Source organism: Theropithecus gelada, chromosome 4, assembly GCF_003255815.1.
Source record: "Theropithecus gelada isolate Dixy chromosome 4, Tgel_1.0, whole genome shotgun sequence".
Classification (NCBI taxonomy): Eukaryota; Metazoa; Chordata; class Mammalia; order Primates; family Cercopithecidae; genus Theropithecus; species Theropithecus gelada.
The window spans coordinates 149,785,249-149,809,922 of NC_037671.1; the positions used below are offsets into that span (position 1 = coordinate 149,785,249).

The 24,674-nt window shown below is 39.1% G+C and overlaps 1 protein-coding gene across 7 annotated transcripts in view; it reads left to right on the top strand.

The window, feature by feature from the left end:
- Positions 1-23,565, top strand: part of TPD52L1 (tumor protein D52 like 1) — a 102,718-nt gene extending 79,153 nt beyond the window's left edge. For 3 of the 7 annotated variants that reach the window (XM_025383925.1, XM_025383926.1, XM_025383928.1), the window contains exons 4-5: positions 9,510-9,611; positions 22,895-23,559. In XM_025383925.1, the coding sequence (XP_025239710.1) occupies positions 9,510-9,611; positions 22,895-22,904 (112 nt within the window). In that variant the 3' untranslated portion in view covers positions 22,905-23,559. Of the gene's footprint in view, positions 1-9,509; positions 9,612-12,024; positions 12,040-13,722; positions 13,762-17,155; positions 17,217-22,894 lie in introns of all 7 variants that reach the window. The other 4 variants (XM_025383920.1, XM_025383922.1, XM_025383924.1 and 1 more) reach the window with 4 other exon arrangements.
- Positions 23,566-24,674: the final 1,109 nt, after the last annotated feature.

Sequence of the window (24,674 nt, forward strand, 5' to 3'; positions counted from 1 at the left end):
TAAGAACATACAAAAAAGTCCTCCCCATTTTTTGATTTTCTGCTGCCTTTTTATGTTGTCATTAGACTTCAAGGAGACATGAGAGAGGTGGGTGACTTTGGGGTAAAAGAGGAGAAATCCAGCCTCTTCTGTAGGCAGAAGTAGAATCAGGAAATGCAATTTTATGGTGGGCTATTCAAAGCAGTGGGCTTCATTTATTCAACAAGTGTTCTTCTTTCTAACCCATGAAATCCCCCCACTAATAAACCCCTCTGAATAGTGCCACAATCTAAATGGTAAGTCGACAGAGGGCAGAGGTTTTGGAAAGGAATTTAAACTATTCTATCTTTTTGAAAGCTTAATAACTTTATCTTATATAAAGAGGACTAAAAGCCTCACATTCAGCATTTTAAAAATGCACAGTGCTCAAAAATTGAAGGTTAGTTTATGATTTATTTACTCTTTGATTTTGTGCTTCTAAGACTTCCAGGCCATTATGGTCAAGAATTCTTATTATCTCTTTTTATGAGGGAGCCTGGTTGTAGCGCTATTGAGTTCAGGAGTGCCAGTGAAGATTAAAGACCTAATTTTAAAAGATGTACATACCCGGTCTCTCACATGGGTTGTTCATTCTTTTTACCTTCAGGCTTTCATCTTATTACACAAGGCAGGAAGTAGATTCTTTTTTTCTAGATTCAAGTAGTAAATTTATGTTCTGATAACATATTTAGGGAGCCTTTGGAATAAAATAATCCTAAATGAATTTTTTTGTATCTTTGGTGAAATGTGCATATTCAACCATTAAAGGAATACTCTCTTTTAAATCTCATAAGAGGAAATATATTCGTGGTATAAAATACCTTCTTCTAAAAGGATGAACTTTTTATTTCTTCTAGTTGTATGTAGAAAAATGCTTTAAGTCAAAACAATTTAGAAAACAACATGCTTTCTCCTTTTGATTATTAACACTGATGTTCAAATTAGTAAAACATGTCAAGTGGATTTTGCATGAAAAGTCAACAGAATGCTTTTTATTTGGCTTGCAGAGACCCTTACCTCACACTACTGAAGATCCCCGGTTGGCGTGCTGGCCAAACAGCTAACCTGTCCTTGCCAATAAATGCTATCCATTCCAGCTAAATTGAGTCTCTGAAAAGTAAAGCCCACTTTCCTGTTGACTTTCTTTGAAAAACAGGAAGTTTATGTGTACTCAAAACCAAACATCTCTCAGTAAACAGTCTTAAATGACTTAATGCATATGAAGTGCTCTATAAACATTAGCTGCCATTGCTTTCAAAAACGTGAGCTGCTATTGCCACTGCTGCCAAAGAAAGGCAAATGTTTAACTATGAAAGTAATGTCAGCTAGTGTTCAGCCCTAGACCAGATTTGACCCTTTCAGAAGTGCAGGTCCCTACAGCGGTGTTGTTTGCTGGAATGGCTTTAGAACACACAAGGGCAAATTTCTCAATTTCTCTTCACTTACCTGAAAGCTTCAGTTGTTCTCTTGAGTTAGAAGCTTCACACTGGAAACTCCTGATTCTGCTCCTGTAGCTGAAGTGAGGACAGGCACACAACACAGACTCGAAGCATATACTTTCAACGTTTCTGCCACCTAATGCACAACTGACAGCAACTCAAAGATATCTTACACATTCATGCTTTTACTTAAGGAAAACGTATTGTTCTTCTGCTTTATCAATTGTGTAAGTCAGCAATGGTGAACCTATATTTAGCTTAAAGTAAGAGAGCTAGCAATCTGAAATGCTAAATACTATTTGTATTTAAATTAGAAGATTGTCAAGTCAATCAGGGTATTAGTATTTAAGTTGTTTTTCATTATTTGAATATTATAGCACATACTTCTATATGATAGTGTTGAAAAACAATCTTAAGTATTAAAAATGTGCCACATTCCATGGCATAATAAAATGCAATACATCATCGAGGGCTGTGGCTCACACCTATAATCCTAGCCCTTCAGGAGGCCGAGGTGAGAGAATTGCTTGAGCTCACGAGTTCAAGATCAGCCTGGGCAGCATGGTGAAACCCTGTCTTTACAAAAAATGCAAAAAATTAGCCAGGTATGGTGGCATGTGCCTGTAGTCCCAGCTACTTAGGGGGCTGAAGTGGGAGGATTGCTTAAGCCCAGGAGATGGAGGCTGCAGTGAGCCGTGTTCACACCACTGCACTACAGCCTGGGTGACCAAGTGATACCCTGTCTACAAAAAAAATAAAATAAAACAATAATAATAATAATAATAATAATAATAAAGCACCAACTTCTTTGGGCTGATAGGAGGGTTTTTTTTTTTTTTTTCCCCAAGACTCAGACTCCTAACTTCTGGATGGGGATCTACATTACTCAGGCAATTTTAAGATCAAGTTCAATCAGGATGCAGCATAATGTTACAGGGCCTGTGCAATACATAACTCCTGAGGCACTATTTGCTTAGACAGGCATGTCCAATATCTGGGCTTCCTTGGGCCACACATAAAATACACTAAAGATAGCTGATGAACTAAAAAGAAAAAAAAGTTGCAAAAAAAAAAAAAATCTCATAATGATTTAAGAAAGTTTATGAATTTGTGTTGGGCTGCATTCAAAGCTGTCCTGGGCCACATGCGACCTACAGGCCACAGGTGGGACAAGCTTGGCTTAGGCTATAGTGTGAGTGGTGCTCCTCAGTGCTTTTAAGTCTTGGAGCCCAATGGCCTATTTCTCTTGGGGTCTCTGGTTACTGTGTTCTTGGAAATCGTTTCCCTACATATAACCCTTTCTCACTGTTTACCCTTTTGAAATTTCTTTCAATTGTTGATTTCCAAGTAATGTATATAAAATAGCAACTAACTGTTTTCAAGAAATGTGATGGTTAGCTGGGCTCAGTGGTGCTTGCCTATAATTCCAGCTGCTGGGGAGGCTGAGGAAGAAGGTTTTCCAGAGTCTAGGAATTTGAGGTCAGCTTGGATAACATAGTGAGATCCCAAGTCTATACATATATATAAAAGGAATATGATGTTTAGCTTAGGGAAGAGGTATAAAAATGTGGGGGAAAAAATGTGCATTTTAGCATTCTTGAAATGCAATATTGTTTCTCTCTCTGAACACTGGTGCTATAGAAAGCTGACCCAACTCACCTTTAAATGTCTATCATCTTCAAGGCAACAAGATATTTTAATGGAAAGCAGGCACCCTGGACGAGGCCCTAGACTTACCTGTGTCACTAAGAGTCACATAACTCTTTTGGGCCTCAGTTTCATCATCTGTAATCTGAAGGAATTCGGCTCCAATGACCTTCAGATTAAACATTAAATAATTACTGGAAATAAGGAGTCCTAAAATCTTTAACACTGCATTAAAGTACCTGTATAGCTGAATTTTAACTATAAAATTTCACATAGAAATAGACTTGCATTTTTCTTGGTGGGGACATAAATAATATTAATCCACACTAAAGTAATCAGATCACTGCACAGGCTCACCTCCCATTTTGCTGTAGAAATGTGTTTAAAACACAACGTAGCTATCACCTATTTTCAATATATACTTCTCTCTAGCTAGCTATATTTAAATTATGCATTAAATTCAGATTGTCACACACACAGAAAAAAGTGTTTTAAAAATCATATCTTAATTCAAAACATTCTCAAATATATAAAGTTAAACTACATGGAAAAGCTTAAAAGAAAATTAAATATTGGGTCTAATTGTAAGAATTATTGAAGAAATGTGGGACCAACACAAGAATGAATTCTCTAACTAGTAGCCAGTCCCAACTTCATGCAAAAGCCACAGATATTGCAGACTATTTATTTACTTTTCCCTTGAGTCACCTTTCAGGCCACACAGAGTCAGTGGCAGGTGGTTGCTCAATAGACTTTCTTCCTTTCCTCCACCCTTCCCTGGTTTCCTTTTTACCCTTATTACTCCTTTCTCCCTAGGGCTCAGTCCATTTTGTAGGCACTAAGTGGCCAAGGCCCCAGGGACCTCTGGCCTTGATTGGACAGAAAGAGGTTGCTTTTACAGTCTTCCCAAGGGTGCAGGCTTAAGTCTTTTTAATTCTTCAAAATGGGACATTTAAAATATAGCACAGGCCGGGCGCGGTGGCTCAAGCCTGTAATACCAGCACTTTGGGAGGCCAAGACAGGCGGACCACAAGGTCAGGAGATTGAGACCATCCTGGCTAACACGGTGAAACCCCATCTCTACTAAAAAAAAAAACAAAAAACTAGCCGGGCGTGGTGGTGGGCGCCGGTAGTCCCAGCTACTTGGGTAGGCTGAGGCAGGAGAATGGCGTGAACGCGGGAGGCAGAGCTTGCAGTGAGCTGAGATCCGGCCACTGCACTCCAGCCTGGGCTACAGAGCGAGACTCCGTTTCAAATAAATAAATAAATAAATAAATAAATAAAAATAAAATATAGTACAACCCTTTTCATGCCATATTTTATGCCATCACAAAGCTGAACAGCTAGAGCAGAGGCCCTAAGGTAGGAGATCTTGATTTTTAGGTAACCCGATGACTGTGTGCCTAGGTGATGATCTTTTTGTGAATAATTTCATAGGAGTTCTTTGAGCTTCTTGTATTTGGTTGTCTAGATCTCTAGCAAGGCCAGGGAAGTTTTCCCCAATTATTTCTTCAAATACGTTTTCCAAACTAAAATTTTTCTTCTTCCTCTGAAACAGCAATTATTCTTAGGTTTAGCCATTTAACATAATCCCAAATTTCTCGGAGGCTTTGTTCATTTTTGTTTTCTTTGTCTTTGTTGGATTGTGTTAATTTGAAAGCCTTTTCTTTGACCTCTAAAGTTCTTTTTTCTACTTGTTCTAGTCTATTGTTGAAACTTTCCACTGCATTTTTTATTTCCCTAAGCAAATCTTTCATTTCCGGAAGTTATGATTGTTTTTTCCTTATGAAAAATTTTTTTATTGATGTCCTGTATTTTTTTTTATGTTTCTTTAAATTAGTTTTCAGCCAACTTACCTTTCTCTGGTATGTCCTTGAGTAGCACAGTAATCAGCCTTCTGAATTCTTTATCTGGCAATTCAGAGATTTCTTCTTGGTTTGGATCCATTCCTTGGGAGCTAGTGTGACCTTTCCTGGGTGTTATAGAACCCTGATTTGTTGTATTACTAGAATTCCTTTTCTGGTTTCTTCTCATTTGGATAGGCTATTTCTTAAAATTGTTCTTGAATTTATTTTTGCTTGAATTTTTTTTAAACTTAAATTTATTTTTTGCCTCTTAAGGATTAGACTTTAATGTTTATTTTAGCCTAATTTAATTCTTGGTGCTTGTAGGAGTGAAGACTCTGTATGAGATCCTTAGTTACAGAAAGTTTTTTTGTGAGCTGGCTTTCCCTTATGCTGTTTGTAGTCCTTACATTCTTGGTGTGTGGGCGAGTTCACTGCCTCTTATGGAGTTCGAATGGCAGGTATCTCTTGAAGCTTATCTCGTTCTCTCATGGTGTACCCTTTATTTATTTATTTATTTAACTTTTTTCCCACTGTTTTATTTACTGAGTTGATGATTTAGGCTTTAGGCCACTAGGAGAGGTATCCCTGGTTAGGCACTGGTTGTGGCTAAGGCAGGTGGGTAGATGTAATACCTGATGGTGGACTGAGGTCCCAGCCTTGATGAAGGTGGCTGGAGGAGCTCTCAGTTAGATGTGCTGAGGTTTTATCAGGGTGAAGAGTGGGAGCTACCTCAGCTCACCTACTAGGTCAGCAGGAAAGCTACTCACCTCATAGCCTCATTCCTGTCCCAGTGTTCTGGCTATTCAGATCAGACAGGCGCCTCTTTTCATCTATGGAAATGTTGATGTTCCAAGTAGGGAGGAATTGTGACTTTGCCTGTCATGCAGGCCTGAATCTGGGGTGTGTTCCTCCTGTGGGGTTGCACTCACCCTGGTTTGTTCCAGAAAGGCTGTCTATAGGTGCCTCCATTCCTCTGGGGGAAGTCCAGCTGTGTCTACAGTAGAGTGCCGGGGGGAACAAGGACCCCTTCTTCAAGTCCCTACAATCACAGAGGCTGCCTGACATTTGGGGTAGAGGTGCAGACTTTCCCTACTGCGCCCAGCACTGCAATTGTGTCTCTGCTATGAGAAACTTCCCACCAGTGGAAAGATCTGGAACTCAGGGCCTGTTGTTCACATTCTTTTGTTCCATAGGGTGATCCTTCCATGTACTGCTCGCCCCCTTCCCTTAGAAATGGGACATCCTGAGAGCTGGGCTGCAGTGATTGTTATTTCTCTTCTTAGTCTAACCACCCAGCAGGACTACCAGGCTCCAGGCTGGTGCTGGCAAATGTCTGTAAAGAGTCCTGTGATATGACTAGTCTTCAGGTCTCCCAGATGTGGATACCAGTACTTGCTCTGGTGGAGGTGGCAAGGGAGTGAAGTAGACTCTGTGAGAATCCTTGGTTGTAGATAGGTTTAATGTGCCAGCTTTCTCAGATGCTGGTTATGCTAGCAGTGAAGCTGTCATGTGGACAGACTCAGGACCTCTGCTTAGCCAGGATATTACAGGCAGCAGTATTAGCTGTTCTTTTCTTCTTCCTGGGATCAGGGTTATTCTGTCATGAGTTGCAGTAATGGCCTGAGTTGGTCCGCCTCCAGCCAGGAGGTGGTGTTTTCAAGAAGGCACCAGCTGCAGTAGTAACAGTGGGATTTAAGCTTGCCCTAAATTGTCCAAGAGAAGTATTCTGGTTTCTCAGGAGATAGGTGAGTCCATAAAGCCCTCAAGAGTTTATGTCTTCTCTACCAGGGCAGGTAGAGAAATACCATCAAGTGGGGGCAGGGATAGACTCTCCTTGGACGGGTCAGACTCTCCTTGGGTGGGGCTTGCTGCAGCCACTGTTGGGGGTTGGGAGGTGTGGTTCTCAGGCCAATGAGGTTACCTTCCAAAGGGGATTATGGCTGCCTCTGCTGCGTCATATAGTTCATCAGGGCAGTGGCAGATACCTGGTAGCAAAAGGCCTCACCCAGCTCCCACGCAGTTGGCGAGGCCAGTCTCACTCCTGCAGTGCTCTGCTAACAGAGCTGAGTTTCCATCCAGGCAGTCTGCGCACACTGAACTCAGACCTGCCCCAGGCCATAGGCTTCCCTGCTGAGAAAGCAAGCACAGCTTTCAGGCCGCACCCCTCCCTGTCTGCCCACAGTGTTGGTAGCTCCTGCACTCTTATCTGCAGCAGTTTCCAGTCACCCCCCAGATTCTGCTTAAGAAAGTTCATGCTCAGTGGAAATTATTATAAAATTCAGTTGGAAACTTCTTTCCCCCCATGACCCCTCCCTAATTCCACTGGCTGCCTTCCTTGAGGCGCTCTGTGAGATACAGTTATATACATTCCCTGGGCTCAAGCTAGAGACTGGAGTGCCTATAAGGCCTTTCCCATTGCTGCTACTGCTGTATTTCGCCCAGATACCTAAATCCATGCCAGCTCTAAGTTAGGTTAAATCCTTCTCCTGTGATCTGGATTTTCAGATTCCCTAGTGGAGACGTGGGTTCAGAGGCAGGTTTTCTCCTCTCACACTCTAGGAACTCAGTTTTTCACCTGTCTCTCAGAATTTGCAGTAGTGTGCCACTCCTTTCAAAGGATCTGTGAATTCTTTTGGTGTTCCTGTTAAGTTCCTGTGGTGCTTCTTGGAGCAAAAGTTCATGATGTGAGTCTCCACACACTGTTCTGTCTGAGCAAGTGCAAGATGCACGTTAGCCTGTCTGCCTCCTATCTGCCATCTTCCTCTTGTCTCCTTGATGATATTATTTGATTTCATGTATACACTGCCTGAAATTCTATGGTTTCATGTAGTCAAAAAATGTTTTTCCAAAATTAAAACCCAAAATCATGTAGCAAAATGAAAACATGAAATTTAATTTGAATCAGCTGATATTTTTTGGACCATCACAGAAAAAAATAAATTAAGCAAACTTCCTCAAAGCTGTTCATTTCTTTCATCTTGTCTCATTTGCTGTTTGACCCAGTGCCATCTGGCATCCACATTCCTTGTTCTCCTCACACAGTCCTCTCCAGAGACACAAATTATCCCCTAGTCACCAGATTCTTCTTTGACCTTATTCCCCTTGGTCTTTTCATTTTTGATAGGAAATGTCTGTTTAGTAAATGAACATTTGGTTTTATGATCTAGTTAATGTATGTCTTTCATACTTCCTAAAAAAACAGGCATTGTGTTAATAAATAACATATAATGCTAACAATATTATAGAAAGATTCCATCCTGCTGACAAAAAGAATACCACATTAATAAAGTTATTTCTGTCCTAGGGAAGACCAAGGCACATATTTTAAAACATTCACTAGAGTCTGAGATCATACTTAGGGCTGGATGACTTGTGGGAGATGGAAGGGGTAGAGGGAAAAGGGCAGTTCCTACACAGCTGATTTCATAGGGTATAATGTTTTCTTACAGGTACCATATGCATGCAAGTGTAACAGGGTTTTGGAAGAACTTACCTGGGAGCAGCATAAATCAGAAGAAGACAGCATATGCATTTTAAGATTTGAGTGTTTTTTTTAATGTGTATAAAAATTTTGCTGATGTACTATTATTCCTCAAGTTATGTACCTTTTATTTCCCACTTTAATAACTAACTCAGAAATTTCAAATTTCTCATCCCCATAGGTAGCACCATTGTCCTTCTTGTCATGATGCTCCTATCCTCAGGACAATCTTTTGTCTTGCTCTTATTTGTCACTTACCATCTCCTGTTGAATCTATCCATTCGATCCCTGTAATCCATCATACCTCTTTCTTTTCCTAGTGCCACTACTCCCAGTTCAGAGTCACAGAAGGTTGTCCCTTTTGATATCACCCACTCATTCATCTACTCTTTATGGAGCTTCTCCTTTATCCCTTTGTCAGAGACTAGGGACACAAAGATGAATGGCTTCCTTGCCCTCAAGTAGTCAAGTCTAGTGTGACATAGGCTTATCAACAAATACTCACAGTACTGTATTCCTAAAACTGTTTTGAAAAAAAGTCACTATATCATCTTCAGATGATGTGCTTTTATTATTCCCAGCTATAAACACTAGAAAAGTAAACTAAATAACTAGCTGTAGTTTGCCTTTTTCTGGGTTTTCTTTTACCCAAATTAACAGTATAAGCTTAGATGTCCCTTCAAAACCTAAACCTGCATTCTCTAATTTCTGTGTCACCTTTGGTGCCTAGAGCTTTCATTGACACGTGTCTGTTTTAGAACTAATACACTTCAAGAACATCATTCTTCTCTCTGGGCAGTTCCGTTATTTGTCATGAAAGATCTGCACATTCAGATCTGTATTTGTATTTGTATCTGTATATACTTCCTAAATTCAGATTTAATGGTCTGACTTTCGTTCTGATGAACAGCCGCCAACCCGTCATCCCCAGACAATGAATGGAAACAGTTGGTTCTGTGGATCTTCTTCCTAAATCTATTGAGGAAAGAACGTTTTCAAAGTAAGGAGTGAGAAGGAAGATGAATTGTTTATGGGAGATCATGACATAAAAACCATGTTGTTCTGTTTTACTTCTAGCTACAAGAAAACACATGAAACCCTGAGTCACGCAGGGCAGAAGGCAACTGCAGCTTTCAGCAACGTTGGAACAGCCATCAGCAAGAAGTTCGGAGACATGAGGTACTGTGGGAAAATACTATGGGAACAGTGCTAAGCCCTTGGCTTTCCGTTTGAAGGGAGCACTAGCTATTAGCTGGTCATCTCAATATATGTATTTTTTTTATTATAATGGATAAAAATGTTGAGACTCTGTCTCAAAAAAAAAAAAAAAGGAAAAGCTTTGACACTGAGAGGCAAATATCTGTCTATCTTTATACCCTTGGGTACCTATTATACCCAAGAAAACATATTTTCCCATGTTTATAAAACTGGTTCTCTTCATACTGTGTTGAAATCTTTCACTTGAACCCTGGGAACTCCAGCATGATACTGCTAACTAGAATGTGCCTCTGCATCTTTAGGAGACCTTACAAACACCTCTGAAGCTTGTTTAAAATACCTATTCTTAGGTTGCACCTCTCAGAGGTTGTGCTCAGTAAGTCTGGGGTGGAGTCTCGGAATCTGCATTTATAACAAGCTTCCGAATAATCTGACTTCAGAGGGTCAATTTATGAGGAAGACAGACATAACTTAGTTCACCTTAGGTGAGTTCTCACTGATAAAATGGAGATAAGAATAACAATGTCGGCCGGGCGCGGTGGCTCAAGCCTGTAATCCCAGCACTTTGGGAGGCCGAGACGGGCGGATCACGAGGTCAGAAGATCGAGACCATCCTGGCTAACATGGTGAAACCCCGTCTCTACTAAAAAATACAAAAAACTAGCCGGGCGAGGTGGCGGGCGCCTGTAGTCCCAGCTACTCGGGAGGCTGAGGCAGGAGAATGGCATAAACCCAGGAGGCGGAGCTTGCAGTGAGCTGAGATCGTGCCACTGCACTCCAGCCTGGGCGACAGAGCAAGACTCCATCTCAAAACAAAAAAAAAAAAAAAAGAATAAAAATGTCATTGGACTATTACAAAAGTAGCAGAAGAAACCCTGACATGTATTGTGCACTCAAAAAATAGCAGTTTTTTATCTTTAAATGACCCGCTTGGTTACAAGAAGGTAAAAATTAGGGAGAGGATATTAACAGGAGCCCACGGTATTTCATAAATTGTTTTTCCCAGCAGTGAAGAATGAAGCATATGCAATATGTTGACATTCATATTCAAACACTAATTGGGTATAATGTCAAGGCTGTATTGACTGCCTTTCCTCCTGTTTCAATGTGGCTTTGTTTAGTATAGTGGATGGCCTATTTTCCAGGACTTCCAAACTTTCCATTTGTTATTACCCCATGTAAAGGATACAAAATTTTCATTATACACTGTGGCTAAAAATATTGGAAAATGTAGTCTATGTTGCTAATCAAATACAATCCTGAAATATTTTGAAGAGTTTGAATATTTCAGAGCTTTAATTTCATAATATTTTATGTGTATATTTCTCTCAAGCTATATCAAACACTTGTATATAAATAACTCTCTGTGAAAGCAACAAGTTTTACCAAGATTTTTACTTTTAAATTATGCCAAAACAAGTAATATACATAAAAGTCATTTTAAAAGTGTTTAAGCTTAATGTAATAAAAGCCCTTAAATGAGAAAAATGAGTAAGCTTTGATTTTTTGTTCAAAAACTAATGTGCCAATTTGTAAATATGGGGGATATGTTAAAATTTGGTCACAGACCTTTTATTTTAAACTTCTTTTTGGTTAAAAGTGTCGTATTAGTCTACATTTTTATTAGTTATGTTATAACATTTTTGTGCATTCTGATAACAAATTTCTGAATTTATTCAAAAACATCACCAGCAAAATTCAGATACCTTGGAAGAAAAACAGCACCTCTCAGTTTTTCTTTAAAATTACTCCAAATTAATATTTACAGATTTTGTAAAACCTAGAATTTGGGCCTTTTAATAGCTGGAAAAAAAAAGCATTATGTTAAGATTTAATTTGTATGTTTTGTAAAAATTAGTTGTATTTTTCTGAGCTAAGTAAGATTCTCATTTTAACCTGATTGTCATGGAATTTTCCACTCCCTTTCTGCATCCGTAAAGTAACATTGTTAATACCCACTTAACCAAAATGTTTCCTGTAAAGTTAAAATGAGGTCACACTTAGGAAAGTACTCCGAAGAAATCCAAGTGGTTGGAATCATTTTTCTAATAACATTGGCATCTTCTGGGAACTTCTCAATTAATTTGTTCAAACTGTGATCCAGTGGGGACAAAATGTTTGGAGAAGGCATGTCATTTTATTACAGTGCAATCAGTGTTATATACTTATAGGAATAGCAGTTAGAAGCAAAACCTGAGTTGGTAAAATGATTTGTCAGAAACATTAAAAAGTGTAATCAAGAGCGGTAAATGAAGCTACCCCGTCTCTGCCCTGGGGCCCTTGGAAGGGGACCCCCAAGGGCAGTGCGGTGTTTCCCTGCCTACTGTTTGCTAACTCTGCTCCTTCTCTTCTCTCCTGTGCTTCCCGGCTGCAGGTCTCACTCCATCGGGTAAGCGCCACGGGGCTGCATGTGGGGCTCTGCCCACTGCCTTGCTGCCTCCTTGCTTCCCAGGGCTCCCTGTTTCTTTCACCCTGTGCCTGAACCAACAAAACTACACTCTATTTTCCAGAGAGTGTCCATGACCAGGAAGATAGTTTATAGGGCACTTAATACATTTGAACTTATTGAAGTATGTCTGTATCTCATTTCTGAATCATTGACACCATCTCACTAGCTGAACAATCTCTCAGGAGTCTCTTTCTCTGCACCATTTCTTCCAGTGTTGACAGAGGTCCATAGAATTAAAAGAAGAAAAAACAACGTGGAGATTGAAAGTTATGTACGTTTTCTAAAGCTTCTAGAAAGTAAAGTTGAGAAACAAAAACAGATTTTCTGTAGATTGTCATGTTTCTGTGAATTTCTTTTACCTGTAATTTGTGTTAATGTTTCACCTTCAACTTTCTGTGCCTTCTGAAGTTGAAGGGAAGAAAGGCTACTGGAAAAGCGCATATGTTAAGAAGTTTGTGATTGGTAGTCCCAAGTCCCCGAACTAAGCCTTCTTTTAGCCGGAATCTTATTATACACTTTTATTTTTTACATTTTTTTCCTGAGAAAGTGGTCTATGTTTACAGAGATACACCAATTGGTAATGCAGATTAGGCTCTTTTAGTGATGCTTTTTAAGTGTAATTTCTGAGGAAATATCTGCCTAATAGTTTCTAAATCGAGTGTCTAGGGTAAGACCGTAAGTAGCCCATGAATTTCTTTGTCCTTTTCTTTCTGTGTTCTAGCAAAGTGCTACCCATACTAATGCCCTCCCTCAGTGGATATTATCAGTGAAGGGTGACAGATTTGGTCCCTGAACTATTAGCTTCTTGAGAGAAGAGAAAGCAGGAGTGCTGTTGAAAAGTGTGAGGTGGGAACCAGCACTATGCCAGGAAAATGGACCCATTGTACTCCTTCCCCTACTCAGCCTGATTTCTGAGTGGAACTCAATAGAAAGTAACAGGCAATTAACCAGAGGGAAGATGCATCAGCTACTAGGATTCATAGAATGAGAAGTCTAAATCTCTTAAAATTCTCAGGAATGTTTTATTTGCACCAGATGTTCTTGACAATCATCTGGTACAAATCAATCATCCTGACAATCAAACCAGAATGGATGCAGAAGTCCCTGCCCTCACATTGGCCTATGAGAACTGTGTTTGCCTGGCATGTGCTTCCTTGAAAGTCTTATGTTAACTTCTTGCTTTCCTTTGGCCAGCTTCTCTACCATGGAATGATTAGCTTCTACCTGCCTGGCTCTATTTCCTGGGTACTGCCTTTTGCTCCTTACTGTCTTCCTGAGCAGAAGGGCGTAGAGACCTAGACTGGGCCTGGAGAAGATGCTCATGGGCTACTGGGCTCACCTGGGAGAAACCAGACATTCTCAGATTTCCTGGCACAAGGAGGCTGCAGAAAGTAAAATAATATGCAACTGTGGATCCACCATCTACTTTTCATTTATACCCTTGAAAGCTGACTATGCCCATTATACCCAACAAAAACAAATATCATCTTGGTTGGATGGGCAGGGAATATTTCAGATATTTGAAATTGCTGTTTTAGAACTATAAATAGGGAGCTTTTCATGTACTTATGTGTGCTCTCTTCTTTTTTCTTTTTTCCCCTTTAATCTGCTTTTGCTCTGAAGCTACTCCATTCGCCATTCCATAAGTATGCCTGCTATGAGGTAATGTGTGTAAAATCTTTTATGTAATATTAATATGGAATGTGTTTAAGGTGTTACTTTATTTATATTTACTTATGGGGTTCCCTGCTTTATGCGAAAGGAAATTGCTCATGGTCTTCAGAAGAAAAGGTTGACAATTCTGTAGAAGAATTGTGTAGCTTGGGCTTTTGACCAGACATCCTGGCTTAAATCTAGCCTTTCCTGTGTGACTCAAGGCAAGTGACCTAACCTCAATTCTTTTATCTATATATTACAAGAAATAAGACCTACTTCATAAACAGGTCTTTGTGAGGCATAAACAAAGGAACCTACATAAAGCACTTAGCACAGTGTCTGAACATGCCAAGCAATCTTGCAAAGGTAACCTTGGGTTTCTCATTTCAGCAGAATTAAATGCCAGCCTGGGGGAAAGCTTAAATGAAAGGATTGAAGACTAAGAAGGCTAAAGTTCTAGAAAGGATATCATTAGGATTTTTTAAGGTAGATATTAAGGTGAGATGTTTGTTAAACAATAAAATGCCAGTATAATTACTGACCAGATAAAAACTGGTGAGAAAGACATTCCTCACTTCAAGTTTGCATGGCATAGTGATGCAGTCAGATAAAATTAAACTAATAGCAAGACAGGAACGAGTGTTAAATTGAAAATCAGAAAATGCAGGCTCTAGCCCAGCTCTGCCAAGGATTAACTTTGCACTCATGGAAAAATCACCTCAACGGTATCAGCTTCATCATGTTTAGAATAAGAGGCTATAACCAGATCAGCTGCTTGCCAAAGGTGCCCCTCCACCCACTGAGCCCTAAGGCTGCCTAGAGATGAAGCCTTTGGGATCTTCCCCCACTTCAGTCAGACCTATGCCTCTTCTACCTGCTTTATATTAATGTTGTGGTTTGAGTGCATTGTAGAAGGAGTTCAGTTACTTTCAAAAGTTTGAGACCGCTGAAGCCAGATTCTTTATATATATAATCTTTTCCTCTGTTTTTTAACTGTCATGAAACCAAATTCTTCCTAGGGTCATTTGCAGCGCTAAAAGTTTGTACATCTGATCAAATCTGATTAAAGTTGTACATCTGATTAAATCTGATTAAAGAGTTTCTCCCTCTTCTCCAGCATGTATCCTAGTATAATTTAATTAGATGAATGTCTGTTCTATTATATTTTATGAAGGAAGGCTCTTCTGCACTGGGGTTATGTAGTTAATTGGTTGATTTGGAAATTTAACCACAGTATTTAGTTCTCTGTATTTGGTGGTAAACAGAGAGTACAGATTCAAGATTGCTTAGTTCATCTTTGAATGGCTTGCTCTCCCTAGCATAAGAATACCCAAGGTGGGTAGTGGAACCTAAAGCTCTGTTCCCCTTTACCTGTCAAATTTTGAATCTGGGTGTCAGAAGACGACTTGGAAAAATTAACATGGTTTTCCCCTGTGGACCAGGAATTCATCTGGTAGTGGCTTATGAGTCAAACGCAATCTGCATGAGCTTGCCTGAAACTAACTTGAAAAAAAATTATTTTGCTTGTCTAACATACACCCATGAACCATTTTCTCACTGTGGGCCTGTGTAACTGATGGATGACAGGCAGTCATGTGTGCAGGCTTGGCCAAGTAAAATCTGCAATGGAAATGAAGTGCCAATAACTATATACTTTTTGAGTCATGCAAGTATAATTTTACTAATATTTCATCATGAAACAGGATTATGGAGGATCACTCATAGGAATTTGACTCGTGTTTGAGTCATACACAAAATGTGATGCCATGTCAGGACCCTCTGAACTCACCATTGTTAATCTGTGCAGCCTGAATGCAAGTACATTTCTGACCCTGTAGATCACCAAAGACTCAGGAGACAGTTCCCAAATTCACTCATGAACATCTATGTTCGTTGCCTTTTAGTAGTATAAGAGTGATACTTCATTCTGCACCATACAATGAAACCTATATTCTATAGCCATTCTCTTTTATAAAGTTTTTCTAGGCCATTCCTCTTATTTTACTTTTTTTTTGCACTCAAGAGAGAATAACGAGTGCCTTATTAATTCAACATTTAGTTGAATTATTTGATCTGAAAATGATGGCAGTTGTTGCTGCTGAAAGCTGACATGGATACAAGATTTAAATACACTGAGTTCAGTTCCTGTTTCTTTAGTAGGAGTTGGTGATATTTTTAATGGTAGTGATATCATTAAATTATATTATGGGGCCAAATCCAATATAGAACACCAGAAAGCACTAAATGAAGTTTTTAAGCTTAAAGCAACAAAATGATGTATAGATTATTTAACACAACGAATGAGTCACAAATAAAATGCCATTAGGGGCCAGGCATGGTGGCTCACACCTGTAATCCCAGCACATTTGGAGGCCGAGGCAGGTGGACTACCTGAGGTCAGACTTCGAGACCAACCTGGCCAACATGGTGAAACCCCATCTCTACTAAAAATTCAAAAAAAAAAAAATAGCTGGATGTGGTGGTGGGCACCTGTAGTCCCAGCTACCCAGGAGGCTGAGGCAGGAGAATCGCTTGAACCCTGGAGGCAGAGGTTGCAGTGAGTCAAGATCACACCACTGCACTCCAGCCTGGGCGACAGAACAAGACTCTGTATCAAAAAAAAAAAAAGAAAGAAAGAAAGAAAGAAAAGAAAAAAGAAAAAGCCATTAGGCTGCAAAGGTTCTGTTTGGTAAGAGAACAAATAGGTATATCCTATTCGGTAGGAAAAATAACGCGTGCTAATAACACCATTCTGATTGGGCGTTAGGTAGGTAATGGATATGTTTCGTCTTAAAATAATGAAAGCATTAACTTTCCAAAACACCACTTCGTGTAAGTTGTCAAAATGATTATTTTTCTAAGGCATGGAAAAGAAAAAATATATGAACATTTTTTTCCTTGCACTATTTCTGAATTGTCTCACATTTGCTGAAATAAATAACTTTAAATACTGCCAAGTGGCAAAACTCAAACATGACATTTTTCATATGGATTTTCCATTGCTTACTAAAAATCCTGAGTCAGGAAGAGGAGTGTTGTGATAGAAACAATAAATGCTAAATGAAAACTTAAGGTACCTATTGCTCCACTGGCTCATTGGAAATGATTTACAGTGTACCATGGAATTATTACAGTTGTGTCATTGCCAAATACCATATTATTTACTGTATAGTTGAGTATCTGATCATTTTACCTAGAAAAACTCCATGTCAGGTTATGGTTTCTGAACCTAACCTAACAGAAGTAACATACATTTTAAAACGTGGTTGGTGTACATGGCAAGCTGACAGGTAGCTCTGTTGCCAAGGCCATGTTTACAAATATGAGCAGAAAACCAAACAGCATGGTTGCTAAGACAGCTAGGCCTTTGGAGCTGACCTCTCTCTTTTTGTTATTTTAGGAATTCTCCTACTTTCAAATCATTTGAGGAGAGGGTTGAGACAACTGTCACAAGCCTCAAGGTACAGATGAAGTGAATTCTGTGTGAGTGGGTCCATTGACTCAGGACAGCTTAGCCATTGCTGCAGTTAAAGTTGAGGCAGGCCCAAGAAGGCAGACTTGCATCAAGTCAGACCTTTTCCTTCACATATAAATATATGAATAAAACCACTATTGAATAGTGTTACTGTATCCTTAGAGTTGTTTGTATAAACCATTCAGGGGTGAATTGTTCATTAAAGTGAATTGGGGTATGTGTTTACCACTTAATCTCTTAATGCTATCCCTCCAAAAGTAGATACGTGAGAGATGACTGTGGATAGAATAAAGGCTATATGAATTCTGAATTTAGAGTGTGAGTAAAAGTTCAATAACAGCACATAGCTTCTCTGGTTTGGACATGGAACAGCAAAAACAAACTCAGGACTATGTATCCACTACATCAGCTACCTAGACTTGTTTATAAATTCAGGTACAGAGCACAGCACAGTATGGCTATCATAGAGGGAAAATTCAACTGAGTCACAAAATGCATTTTATAATAACACAATAATGCATTTCATCCCTGCGTGTAAATTGAAAATGTGCCTATTACAGGGTAAGTGTTTTTAAAATTCACTGGAATTATTGTTTGAGCATAGGTAAGTTTGAATAAAAAGAGTAAAATGAAATCAGTCTAGTCTTAAAATTGAATTTTTAAAACAAGAAAAATCATTGAAACTACTAAGATTATTTTTTAAAGGTGTCACTTAATGACTTAATTACATCTTGCTATCATTATCTCTATTTCATATACAATCCATTTCTGTATTTTACCGTAACTGGGAAAATTAAGAATATATGTGATCTTTAACCAGATCAAAAACCTTCATATCCCATGCTGATTATTCAGCTGCCTCTGAATCCTGTGTCTCCACGCTGCTGTCACGTGTGCTGCCTGATAAGTGTATGTGAGGTTGTAAGTTATTCCTTACTCGCGGTTCCAGGTGCTCTTGTGGATTTTGACCTGGAGAGTCTTTTTCTTAGGGCAGGGTCTTTCACATAGTCTACTTCTACTTTATTAGACGCATAATTAGGTGTTTAAGGCCCAGGAATGAAATTATTACTCAGCATTACCATGCTTTCATCAGTTTCATTCACCAGAAGTTTCCAGTTGCAGTTTCACCGCTCTGCATGCCAACATCATCCCTTATTGAGCGTACAGGAACCAGTGGGAGCTGTCAAACTGCCCCATGGGTAGGAAAATTTTTTTTAAAGAGAGGAGCATCCAATGTTATGAACATTTCTCTTGCTAGAAGATCAAAATGAAAGGCTCAAAAATCCCAGGAGTCAGTTTCTAAACGTTTGGTTTTCAGCCTTAGACGACCCAGTGAGGACAGGTTCCATTGCTTTTCTACACAAGTTCTGACAGAGGAGAAGTTGTACTTTTTAGATTTTCTTTAGAAGAAGGAGCTATGAAGAAGCAAAAGAAGAATAAAGAAAAACCTATTTTCATTTGCTTTTAGGAAACTCTGGTAAGCTCATGGCTCCCACAGGATTTAAGTGTTTAATCCACATACTCAGCTTCTCACTTTTCTCACCTCATTGGGATAGAAGGTATAGCCTGCCACCTCCTTCAGATATGCACATAACTAACCCAGCCCACCAGATACTAGCCTTTGTGAAGACCTCCTGAAAGTGATTCTATGCTTGTATGATTGTTTGTGGTTTAACAAGACACACATCCCACACACCTCCTATCTCATAGCCAAAGCCTAATTCCTCTTTTTCTGTCCACCCAGGCAATGGAGAATAGCTGATAATTATGCTTTGTGTGGAACCTCCCACTTCCTCAATAATTACAAATTTCTCAGTCCTTTTTTTCCCACTAGACTAAATAATAGATATGTATAATACTTTTTTTATATAGCTTATTTTTTGCAGTTTACTTTTGTGCTCTAAATCTCCAAAATGTCTATATTGTTCTTTGATTAAGGATCCTTAGACTGTTTTCTGCTGAGGGAATGACTCACGAATCGGTAAAGATGAGTGGAATTTCCTGCAGGTCTATGAGCTACATTTCCATTCACATACCCGGTTTTCAATTTGATTTTTGAAGACACTGCTGATAAGGAATCATAGTCATATTTATGTTCTGTGAGAAAATAGGTTCCGCTGTAAAGGTCCACTCCTGCCATCTTCTCACACAATCTGTCATGTACCATGTGGCACTTGTACCAAATCCATGGTTCATTCTTTATGCCCAATTCTGTAGTTTGTTTTTCCATGAAACACTTTTCCAATCCTATAAAATTTAGTTCTGCCTATGCCCTTACAATGTATTCCTTGACACCTCAGCTGGTGTCACCTGTATAGTCACTGAGCATGCTTTCTATTTCATCCAAAACAAACAAGCAAATGCAGAACCAACTTCTGTGAAACCACTTTTGGTATCTTCTACCATCTCCCAATGAGTCATGAGTAACTACATCTCTTCCAACCATTTTGCATCCATGTCAAGCAGACCATATTTTTAGTGCACCTATTTTTTGATAAATACATCACACAGCCTGGACCAAAACCTTAAAAAAAAAGGGGAGGGGCAAGTTACATTACATGTTTTGTTTCTTTTTGTATTATGAGAGATTAGGAAGCCCAACTCAGCAATTCAAATGAAATTCTATGCAAAGAATGATTATAATTTGGGGGCAAAGTGACAAATACTTGTATGAAAAACAATTATGAAGAGAAGGGTCCAGGAGATTTTTATCATTCACATCTTTGCTTAAGGAGGTCCTTACCTAAGGTATTGCAGTAGGCAGTCATTAAACCTACGTGGTTGGGAATATCTTTGATTCCATCCCTTCTTTGCCAAATTGATTTCTTACAAAGCCATTCCTTCCTTCTTCATTTTACTACTCTGTTTTGAGGAAATCAGGAAACAGGAAAGAATAATGAAACAAAGCACAGAAGAAAACATCAGTAATTGTTATTCACTGAATTCAATATTGTGTGTTACTTCTATTGCAAAAGAGAATGTGAATGGAAGAAAAAAGAGAAAGGGAACTATTAATAGAGTAGATTACATGGAATTAATCTTATTTGTTTCTCTCAGGGAAGAAATAAGCATAGTGAAAAATCACACAGTGGAAACCATCCCTTTCCCCCACCACTTCCCAGTGTTAAGATAACAGAGGGAAGGCAGAATCAGTGCTCTGCCAGAGGTCCACAAACTAAGCTGACTCCTTTCTTTTGAATGGTACATAAGCTGAGAATGGCTTTACATTTTTTAATGGTTGAAAAAAATCAAAATAAAAATAATTTTTGTGACATTTGAAAATTAAATTATATAAATTCACATTTCAGTGTCCATACGTTAAGTCTTACTGAAATACAGCCTTGGCCAAGCCTGGTGGCTCATGCCTGTAATCCCAGCACTTTGGGAGGCCAAGGTGGGCCAGAGGTCAGGAGTTTGAGACCAGCCTGGCCAACATGGTGAAACCCCATCTTTGCTAAAAATACAAAAATTACCTGGGTATAGTGGTGGGTGCCTATAACATCAGCTACTCAGGAGGCTGAGACAGAAATAATTGCTTGAACCCAGGAGGCAGAGGTTGCAGTAAGCCAAGATTGCACCACTGCACTCCAGCCTGGGCCACAGAGCAAGACTCCGTCCCAAAGAAAGAGAAGGAAAGAAAGAAAGGACGAAAGAAGAATGAACGAACGAATGAACGAAAGAAAGAGGGAGGGAGGGAGGGAGGAGAAAGAAAGAAAGAAAGAAGGAAGCAAGGAAGGAAGGAAGGAAGGAAGGAAGGAAGGAAGGAAGGAAGGAAGGAAGGAAGGAAGGAAGGAAAGAAAGAAAGAAAGGAAGGAAGGAAGGAAGGAAGGAAGGAAGGAAGGAAGGAAGGAAGGAAGGAAGGAAGGAAGGAAGGAGAGAGAAAGAAAGAAAGAGAAAGAAAGAAGGAAAAGAAAGAAAGAAAGAAAAAGAAAAAGAAAGAAAGAAAGAGAAAAAGAAAGAAAGAAAGAAAGAAAGAAAGAAAGAAAGAAAGAAAGAAAGAAAGAAAGAAAGAAAAAGAAAAGAAAGAAAGAAGGAAAGAAAGAAAGGAAAGAAAAGAAAAGAAAAGAAAAGGCATGCTCATTCACTTAGGTATTGACTGTGGCTACTTCCTACAAGAACTGATTTGAGTATCTGTGAGAGTGACAATGTGGTTCCAAAGTATTTACTGTCTGGCCCTTTACAGGTAGAGTTTTCTGACACCAAGCAGAGTACAAAAATTCAATATAATAAATAAATTTAAGATGCAGAGAGACATTTTAGTGACAATTGGAGAAAAGTGTGTTTTGTAATGATGGAACTGCCTTTGAACCCTGGTTACATTTTTAAAAGGGCGGGCCAGGCAGCACGGACACACTCCCCAGTGTTGTTGGTGTCTGTGAGTGATTACTTTGGTGACAGTGAGGCATCAACATCAGTTTGGCAATAACAACATTATCTATTCTATATCTTTTTTTTTTCTTCAAAGTGTTTTTCTACATTATGAAAAACAATGGGAGGGAAGGCAAATGTGACTATTAATGGACTTGCACTAAGCATTTTGCATCATCAAATATACAGCAGTTTTAATAAGGAATGTTTCAAAATACTTAGCCATATTTTTAAATTGTAAGTTAATTCCTTCAGGTTTCTATTCTTAGTCAATAACAAATACATGAGAAAAAGGCCTTGTAAAACATCATAACTGCATTGTAAAGAATATTCCAACTATAAGGATGTATTAATTCCATTTCACGCTGCTGTGAAGAAATACCTGAGACTGGGTAATTTATAAAGGAAAGAGATTTAATTGACTCATAGTTCCACAAGGCTGAGGGGACCTCAGGAAACTTACAATAATGGCAGAAGGGGAAGTAAACATGTCCTTCTTCACACGGTGGCAAGAAGGAGAAGTGCAGAACAAAAGGTGGAAAGCCCCTTGTAAAATCATCAGATCTTGTGAGAAGTCACTCTCTATCACGAGAACAGCATGGAGGTCACCGCCCCCATGATTCAATTACCTCCTACCAGGTTCCTCCCTGGTAGGATTATGAGGACTATGGGAACTATGAGTCAGGATGAGATTTGGGTGAGGACACAGCTAAACCGTATCAAAAGGCAGTTGTCTAAGATGATGTGAAATCACCAGTGATTAAGACTTGATCCATCTTCAACTTTCAAAGCAGAAACCAGAAATCATTTTCCATTGAGCCACTCTGACTTTTCAAAAGACATTTGTCAGAAATCCAGTTTGCCCTGCTAACTCCCAAGTAGAAAAATCTAAGTTTATGTCATGTAAGGATGTTTATACATTGTAAAATTGGAGGAATTAATAAAAAATCAAATTCCATTTTGATTAGATCAGTTATCTGGGTGAGTGGGGATAGATGTTCCAAGTCCATGGATCCGATTATGCTTCTGAAGGAATTAAAATCTTGGATGTAGAAGAGATAAAAAGAGGGTGCTAAAATAGTACAAAATTAAAGTTTGGAATCCTATCCCAGAACCCAAGTATGAATAACATTCTAGCACTCTGCAAAAGGAAACAAACTTCTGTACATTCTTTTGTCTCTAAAGATAGAAAGTATTTCTGAATTTGAAAGTAATCCAGCCTTTGGCATTCTTATAAAGACATTACAAAAATGATAGTAACAACTCACTGCATTTTTGTGGATCTGCTCATTTCAGACGAAAGTAGGCGGGACGAACCCTAATGGAGGCAGTTTTGAGGAGGTCCTCAGCTCCACGGCCCATGCCAGCGCCCAGAGCTTGGCAGGAGGCTCCCGGAGGACCAAGGAGGAGGAGCTGCAGTGCTAAGTCCAGCCAGCGTGTGGCTGCATCCAGAAACCGGCCACTACCCAGCCCATCTCTGCCCGTGCTTATCCAGATAAGAAGACCAAAATCCCGCTGGGAAAAACCCAGGCTTTGACATTGTTATTCAAATGGCCCCTCAAGAAAGTTTAATGATTTCCATTTGTATTTGTGTTGATGATGGACCACTTGACCATCACATTTCAGTATTTGTAGATGACTGTCACATTTTAAAATGTTCCCACTTGAGCAGGTACACAACTGGTCATAACTCTTGTCTGTGTAATTCGATGTGTATTTTTCCAAACATGTAGCTATTGTTTGCTTTGATTTTTGCTTGGCCTCCTTTATGATGTGCATGTCCTTGAAGGCTGAATGAACAGTCCCTTTCAGTTCAGCAGATCAACAGGATGGAGCTCTTCACGACTGTCTCCAGCAATAGGATGATTTACTATAAATTTCATCCAACTACTTGTGATCTCTCTCACCTACATCAATTATGTATGTTAATTTCAGCAATTAAAATAATTGATTTTAATGACTTTGAATTCTTAATTTCTTTGTCTTAAAAGTTGCTAGTTATGATTTTACGGATGCAATTTTAAATCAACTTTTACCCAGGTGTGGTGGCTCACACCTGTAATCCCAACTCTTTTGGATGCCAAGGTAAGAGGATTGCTTGAGGCCAGGAGTTAAAGATCAGCCTGGGCAACACAGACCCTGTCTCTACAAAAAAAAAGAAAAAAATTAGCCAGACATAGTGTTGCTTGCCTGTAGTCCCAGCTACAATAGAGGCTGAGGCAGGAGGATTGCTTGAGCCTAGGAGTTTGAAACTGCACTGAGCTATGATTGCACTACTCCAGCCTGGGTGACAGAGTGAGACATTGTCTCCAAAAATAATAAGTAGTCAACTTTTACGCTGGTTTGGTGAACATGAGAGAGGATATGAAAATAAATATTACCTCAGCTGTCCTAGGATGTTAAAACAATCTCCAATTTTAAAATTCTCTCCCATCTACATACAGTAGTAGTTAGTTAGATAAAGGATATCCAAAAAAGAGAGAGCTAGAAAATGAGAGAAGCAGAGCTCTGCAACCCCTTTCAGTTTGTAAATTGTTCACATGTTTGAAAATGGTATTTATCAATCCACTCAGATTTCTGCACTAACTTTTATCTTCCATATCATATGTATCTCTTTTCTTTTTCTAAATGGGAACATATATTTGTTATTAGGTAGCAGGGATATAGACTTAAGATATATTTGTAAAATGCACACTGAACAGACATCCAACCTAAAAAAAAATCACTATTTTAGAAAGCCCATATAATATATACATATTTGTTAGCATGCTAATTGTTCATTTTTTGTGTTTATTAAATAGAAGTAGATATATGTGACATTTTGAAGTAAAGCACATCTGAAAAATTCTACTCAAATTAATGGAGCATGACAATCTGTACAATCTGTACACCTAACCGAAAACCAAGGTGGTTCAGGACATCATCTCTGAGGCCTGGAATCTTAGCACAGGGAATGAGGCTGTAAACTTGAACCACAGTGGATGAATGTAAACAAAGAAGGCTCACTAGCAGGGATGCTGGAATTCTCCCATACTTGCGCTTCCAGTCTGTTGGTTGAAGCAGAGGCAGGAAGCCA